The sequence below is a fragment of the Dermacentor albipictus genome, chromosome 1, assembly GCF_038994185.2.
Source record: "Dermacentor albipictus isolate Rhodes 1998 colony chromosome 1, USDA_Dalb.pri_finalv2, whole genome shotgun sequence".
Lineage (NCBI taxonomy): Eukaryota > Metazoa > Arthropoda > Arachnida > Ixodida > Ixodidae > Dermacentor > Dermacentor albipictus.
In genome coordinates, this window is record NC_091821.1 from 20829520 (window position 1) to 20837371 (window position 7852).

A 7852-nucleotide genomic window follows, 5' to 3' on the forward strand; every position below is an offset into this window, starting at 1 on the left:
GACGCCAGGCTCGGAGTCTTCGCTACCAACGCTCTGTCACGAAACGGGTGACGAGCGCTACGGGACCACAAAGCCGTAATCGGGGTGCAGCGGTACAAAGTTCGTAACACTACGCAACTTTACAAGCTTCGCGCGCAAGGAAAGGGCCGAAGCTATGCTGGACGCCCGAGTGCAGCTACCGAACGAGAACGTTGCCATTTTTTGGAAGAAATGAGCCGTTTGTTCCGCCACGCCGACCCGGATATGGCCGAGGAGAAGAAAGTCCGCCTACTGATGCGTGGTGTAAAGGAGGAACTTTTCGCCGGGATGGTAAGAAGCCTACCGAAGACCGTCGAAGAGTTTCTTCGTGAGGCGACGAACATCGAGAAGACACTCGAAATGCGGAACCGGCAATTCAACCGCCGTACAAGCTCTACCCACTACGCAGGAATTCAATCACTGGCCACGGACGATCTGCGCGAGACCATCAGGGCCATTGTGCGCGAAGAACTGCGCAAGGTCTTGCCTTCGTCGCAGCCTCAAGTGACCTCGATCGCCGACATCGTAAAAGAAGAGGTGCACCGATCGCTTGGAGTTCCTGAGGTGCAACCAGAACCGTCGCAGCCTCAGCCGCAAGCGATGAGCTACGCCGCCGTCGCCCGCCGTCAAGGTCCCCTTCCACGACCGCGCCAGGGCCCCGTAACGCCGCAATTCCGTCGACCACCACCGCCGCCGCCAGCTCGCCCACCCGTCGCCGAGCGCAGCTACCCGAGGAAGACAGACGTTTGGCGCGCTCCTGACCACCGCCCGCTCTGCTACCACTGCGGAGAAGCAGGTCACGTCTACCGACGATGCCCATACCGAAAGATGGGACTGCGAGGTTTCGCCGTCAACGCGCCCCGTCCACAGCTTGGAGAGCGCCCACGTGACATCGCCGACTACCTCGCCGCTACTCAATGGAGCTCTCGACGACCGTCGCGTTCGCCATCACCAGGCCGCTACCTGTCGCCGCAGCGCCGACCATACACTGGCCCAGCCCGGGGCCGGTCAGCGAGCCCATATCCGGAAAACTAAAGGCAGCAACCGATGGAGGTGCGGTTGCTGTTCGTCGAACTGACGAAGATCCTCCGCCGCCGACGAAGTCGACGAAGAAACCATCTCGACGACCTAATGACGACACGCCGCCGTCCCGACGAAGTCAGCAAGCCAAGACTACACCGATGAAAGACGACTTGACGACGCGACGTTCCAGCTTCAGTTCAACACGACGCAGCCGTGATCCGACGCCAAGACCTAACTGCAACGCCAGACAAAGAACCACCGACCTCGACGTGCTTCTCGACGGCCACGCGGTTACCGCCTTAGTGGACACAGGGGCTGATTACTCCGTCATGAGTGGACACATCGCCGCCCAGTTGAAGAAGGTTAAGACTGCATGGGAAGGCCCTCAAATTCGCACCGCTGTAGGACACCTGATTACGTCGACTGGAATCTGCACGGCAAGGATAACCATTCATGACCGGATTTACCCTGCCACCTTCGTTATCCTCTAACAGTGTTCTCGAGACGTCATTCTCGGTATGGACTTCCTGAACCAACACGGCGCAGTCATCGACCTGAAGTCGAAGTCAATAACGCTGTCGGAAGATAAAGCGATACCGCCGGAGAGCCCTCGTAGTCACCACGCCTTGAGTGTGCTCGAAGACCAAGTGAGCATCCCGCCCCTCTCCAGCATTGTTATTTCGGTTGGCACCGAAATACCCGCTGACGTAGAAGGTGTCATCGAAGGCGACCAACGTCTCCTGCTAGACCGTGAAATTTGCGTCGCAAGAGGGATCTCCCGACTGCATGGAGGGAAAACTGAAGTGTTGCTGACAAACTTCAGCCCGGAGTTCAAGCACATCAACAAGGGCACGACGATCGCGTACATCGAGGAAATTGTGGAAACTAGTCATGCGTTTGTCCTCTCGGATTCCGCCGCATCTACCCCGACGACCATGGTTCCCGAACCAGACTACGACATTAATCCAAGTCTCCCAGTGATTAAGCAACAGCAGCTCAGAAGTGTGCTCCGACGATACAAAGGCTGCTTTTCGACGACATCGAGGATTCGACAAACACCAGTCGCCAAGCATCGCATAATCACCGAGGAGTACGCTCGACCGCTCCGCTAAAGCCCTTACCGAGTTTCGCCGCGAGAACGCGAAGCTATAAGAGAACAAGTCGACGAAATGCTGCGCGACGTCATCATCCAGCCGTCGAAAAGCCCGTGGGCATCCCCTGTTGTCCTGGTGAAGAAAAAGGACGGAACCCTACGTTTCTGCGTCGATTATCGTCGTCTGAACAAGATCACGAAGAAGGACGTATACCCCCTTCCACGGATAGACGACGCATTGGATCGGCTCTGCAACGCTAAGTACTTCTCGTCGATGGACCTCAAGTCTGGCTATTGGCAAATAGAAGTCGACGAAAGAGATAGCGAAAAGACCGCCTTCATCACCCCAGACGGCCTCTACGAGTTCAAGGTTATGCCATTTGGACTGTGCTCGGCGCCTGCAACGTTCCAGCGCGTGATGGACACGGTTTTAGCGGGATTGAAATGGCAGACCTGTCTCGTTTACTTGGATGACGTCGTTGTATTCGCCGGAAATTTCGACGATCACCTTAGGCGGCTTGCCACAGTACTAGAGGGCATCAAGTCATCAGGGCTCACTCTGAAGCCACAAAAATGCCACTTCGCTTACGACGAGCTTCTGTTCCTAGGCCACGTCATCAGTGAATCCGGAGTACGCCCCGACCCGCAGAAAACAGCTGCCATCGCAAAGTTCCCGCAGCCCACCGACAAGAAGGCAGTGCGTTGATTCCTTGGCATGTGTGCCTACTACAGGCGCTTTGTCAAAGACTTTTCACGCATCGTCGAGCCGTTGACACGTCTAACTAAATGTGATGTTGAGTTCAAGTGGGAAACGCCGCAGGCCGACGCATTTGAAGAACTCAAACGACGCATGCAGTCGCCGCCGGTACTTGCGCACTTCGACGAGTACGCCGATACAGAAATCCATACTGACGCCAGTAGCCTAGGACTCGGTGCCGTTCTAGTCCAGAGGAAAAACGGAGTCGAACAGGTGATATCTTACGCTAGCCGGTCGCTGTCAAAAGAGGAAGGCAACTATTCTACGACCGAAAAGGAATGCCTCGCCATCGTTTGCGCTACAGCTAAATTTCGCCCTTATCTTTATGGCAGGCCATTCAAAGTCGTCAGTGACCATCACGCGTTGTGTTGGCTAGCGAGTATAAAGGATCCTTCAGGACGACTGGCGCGGTGGAGCCCCAGACTACAAGAATACGACATCACTGTAACCTACAAGTCCGGACGAAAACACTCCGATGCCGATTGCCTATCACGCGCCCCCATTGACCCGCCGCCGCAAGATGATGAAGATGACGACGCCTTCCTTGGCATGATAAGCGCGGAAGACTTCGCTGAACAGCAACGGCCAGACCCGGAGCTAAAAGGCCTGGTGGAATATTTGGAAGGGCACACCGACGTTGTCCCCAGGGCATTTAAGCGCGGACTATCTTCCTTCACGCTTCAAAACAATCTCCTCGTGAAGAAGAACTTTTCACCAGTCCGCGCCAACTACCTTCTTGTTGTCCCGTCAGGACTTCGTCCAGAAGTATTGCACGCCCTACATGACGATCCGACCGCTGGACACCTCGGTTTTTCCCGGACACTCTCGAGGATACAACAAAAGTATTATTGGCCGCGCCTGACCGCCGACGTCGCCCATTATGTCAGAACATGCCGAGACTGTCAGCGACGTAAGACACCGCCGACAAGGCCAGCCGGATTACTACAGCCAATCGAGCCTCCTTGCCGACCATTCCAGCAGATCGGGATGGACTTGCTGGGACCTTTTCCGACGTCAACAACCGGAAATAAGTGGATCGTCGTGGCGACAGACTACCTCACCAGCTTCGCTGAAACTAAAGCACTGCCGAAAGGTAGCGCAGCCGAAGCGGTGAAATTTTTTGTCGAAAACATCCTGCTTCGACATGGCGCCCCAGAAGTCCTCATCACCGACAGAGGAACGGCCTTTACAGCGGAGCTCACCCAAGCCATTCTGAAATACAGTCAGACAAGGCACAGGAGGACCACGGCCTACCACCCGCAGACGAATGGTCTTACGGAGCGGCTGAATAAGACCCTCGCCGACATGCTAGCGATGTACGTCGACGTCGAACACAAGACCTGGGATGCCGTCCTGCCGTACGTAACATTTGCTTACAACACGGCGGTGCAAGAAACAACACAGATCACGCCGTTTAACCTGGTTAACGGCAGGAACCCGACGACGACGCTCGACTCCATGCTGCCCCACGTCACTGACGAAGAGAATGTTGACGTCGCTAGCTATCTCCAGCGCGCCGAAGAAGCCCGACAGCTCGCCCGCCTACGGATCAAGAACCAACAGAGGACCGACAGCCGACACTACAACCTCCGACGACGCTTCGTTTAGTACCAGCCCGGCGACCGTGTTTGGGTTTGGACACCGATACGCCGACGAGGACTCAGTGAGAAACTACTCCGACGCTATTTCGGACCCTACAAGGTCATCCGACGTATTGGCGCTCTGGACTATGAGGTCGTGCCAGACGGCATTTCGCATTCACAGCGGCGCCGCGCACGATCTGAAGTGGTCCACGTGGTGCGCCTTAAACCCTTATACGGACGCTGACGAAATTCCTTATTATTTTTGTTGTTGTTGTTGTTTTCTTTGTTACGGGTGTTTTTATTTCCCTTGTATTTAGCATCGGGTCGATGCTTTTTAAGAGGGGGGTATTGACACGTGTACTTACCTTTATCGGGCGACCACGTTTCGCCGCTTAACAACTGTAATCGCACAGCAAGGGACTCGCCTGAATGTATCCGATGTTTCTGGAAAGTTATCGATGCTTCTACCCGGATGTCTGTTGTCGCCGAACCTTGTGTTATCTGATTTCATCGCGTAACGCGAATGGTGTAGAACTTTGTAGAAGGCACACGGGTCCGAACGATTAGTCTGGAACATTCGACGACTGCTCTATAAAAGCCGACGCGCTTGACCCGCTGATCAGATTTTCGACGATCGCCGACTGTGTTCGCCGCTATCGTTGTGCTTTAAGTGTAGCCTGTTTTGTGGGCACAGGTTCGCCCAATAAAAGCTAGTTTTGTCTTTCACACTACCACGTGACAATATATATATATATATATATATATATATATATATATATATATATATATATATATATATATATATATATATATATATATATATATATATATATATATATATATATATATATATATATATATATATATATATATATATATATATATATATATATATATATATATATAAGTAAGCAACAAGGACGCCAGGATGAGTTTAGGGGAAATCAGCTGTACTTAATAATTGATTAAGGAAATGAAAAAATATTAAAAAGAAAGTTGATGGATGACCAACTCGCAGCAGGTGCGATGTGAAGACGAGGGTTCGTCTACGCTGTCCCCTACGATTTCCCCTACGCTCTTCTTGGTATCTTTGTGGGTTGGCTTCGCATGATAGTAGTAATAAAAATCGGGCCCTTCGGCTTGCTTTCTTCGCGGTCATAAATAAATAAATAAATAAATGAATATATATATATATATATATATATATATATATATATATATATATATATATATATATATATATATATATATATATATATATATATATATGTACTGCTAACGCATTTCACTCTCATTTAATCCCTAATCGTCACCGATTTTTTTTACTGGCGCTGTCCGCACATGCAGCGTTGCCAACCCTCGACCACTCGGCCGACGGAGCTCCGACGAGGAGCTGCTTTAACGCTTGCTCGATTTAACCTGTCTTACAGTGAGCGCTACATTTACCTTTAATCCCATATTAACTTTAACGAACAAGAGAATAACAGACACCGTGGGAAACAACACCTGGAAGAAATAATTGAACAACAGTCTAGCGACTTCGAGAAATTTATTGTGAATCCCTTTCGAATGACGCAAGGCAAGATTTCGGGAGTGAAATCACGACGCCTCCCAATTATTGGATCTTCCGCGGGGAGCCAATGCAAATCCCAAGTGTCGATTTTCACTGGATGTGACCAGCGCGCTGCCGCGATCACTGTGACGTCATTTGCCCTTGCCACTTTTCTTGGCCTTGGAAGCACTCGTTCGCTTGGCCCGCCGTGATTTCGACGACGACCTGCTCGCCGCCTTCTTCGACTTCACCCGCCTACCTCGACGGCTCGACGACCTGCTATGGGCGCGGCGGTGCCGTTTACGTCCGCCACTCTTGGTGGTCGCGCTCGCGGCAGACGAGCCGCTCACGGAGCGGTGGTGACGTCGGCTCTTGCTGCGTCCCCTCTTTCGGCCGCGGCTGCTCTCCGAGCCGATGGTCGACGTCCCCCGGCGACCGCCTCTGTGCTTGCGGCCACCTCGGCCGCTGCGGGACGAGTGTCGGGATCGGCCACGGCTCCTTCCCCTCCTGGCATGGTGGCTGCTGCTGCCGGGGGAGAGACTACGCGAGCGGAGGCGACGCTTGGTACCCTTTGCCGCGACCGAGAAGGCATCGCTTGTGGACGGGCTGTGCGCTCGAGTGTTGCGGCTCAGTCTGGGTGCCTTTTGTGAACGACCCTTGCTGCTGAACGGGGCGTTCACAGCGGCGTCTAGGGTCGGTTCGTCGGAGGCATTTCTTGTCTTAGCAGAAGCCCTGGTGGTGATTGGTTTCTGCGCCGCCGGCTTCACTGACCTGGACCTCGTCGTTGGTGTAGAGGAATCCTTGGTCGCCTTCCCGCGTGGCCGCTTGACGACGGGCGCCTCTTCAGATGGACTGCCCCCATCGTCGGCAGCAGCCCGCTTTCGCTTCGCCCGGGTGGTCTTGGGCGGGACCGCCTTCTTGGCCGAATCACCCTCCTCCGTCATGGCGGCAACAGCTCGGCGCACTCCCTCGGCTTGGCTCCTCCGTCGGCGCGCACTCCCGCTGTCTCCCTGCCGTTGGCCTCCGCCTTGAGGCTGACAGGGAATCGGGTGGCAGGCCTGGCTTCCAGAGCAGCCGTGCCCGCAGCGCGAAGACGGCCGCCTGCCGCGTTCCAACCGAGGCTGCTCGAGCCGCACTCGCGAGCCCCGTGGAACGGCGCGTGAAGTGCCGGGCTTCTTTCTCTTTCGGCGTGCCAATCTTCTGGCGAGCAGCCCTCACTTTTGCAGCATTCCAATGCTTGGAATGGTTAGCGATGTTAATGCAAACCTCACAAAAAGCATGCCACATTTACTACCCGTCCGTTTTAACCCCAATGTTTAGTGTTTACGGATGCTTCGGAGCGGGATACAAGTGAGAATTGTACTCGGGCATTTTATTGTAATCGCAACTGTTGCAGATAGGAGCTGTGTAGTACGGTTATAACACAAAACTGTACTGATGTATATGTGTGTGGCTTAGTAACTGGATTTCTATGCTATTGTATATTAAATCGTTTTCAATGAATAAGTCTACATTATTGGTTTCTTCCACTCGTTCAATGTACGGTAATGCATATACATTCGCAGCCCTATTACTAATTTATAGTAGAACAATATACTCTGTAGTGTAATGTAGGCATAATCACCCAGCAATACTTCTCGTCAAACGTGATACGATTGCTGGTATAGATATTCAATGAAGAGAAAGCCTCCCTGTGCCTTAAAACGAGGCCACTTAGAATATTTTGTCTCGGTGTTGACTATACGGCTGGATTTCATTTTGGGACATGTACATTCAGGCGCATGATTTTATAACAGCTCGAAAAGCGAACCGTTCGCTTGCCCTTA

At 52.8% G+C, this 7852-nt stretch overlaps 1 protein-coding gene across 1 annotated transcript; it reads right to left on the reverse strand.

The window, feature by feature from the left end:
* Window positions 1-6178: 6178 nt before the first annotated feature.
* Window positions 6179-6970, reverse strand: LOC135909946 (micronuclear linker histone polyprotein-like). The gene has a single exon (XM_065441951.1). It carries the CDS (start codon window positions 6968-6970, stop codon window positions 6179-6181), a length of 792 nt encoding a protein of 263 aa, XP_065298023.1.
* Between the last annotated feature and the right edge of the window lie 882 nt (window positions 6971-7852).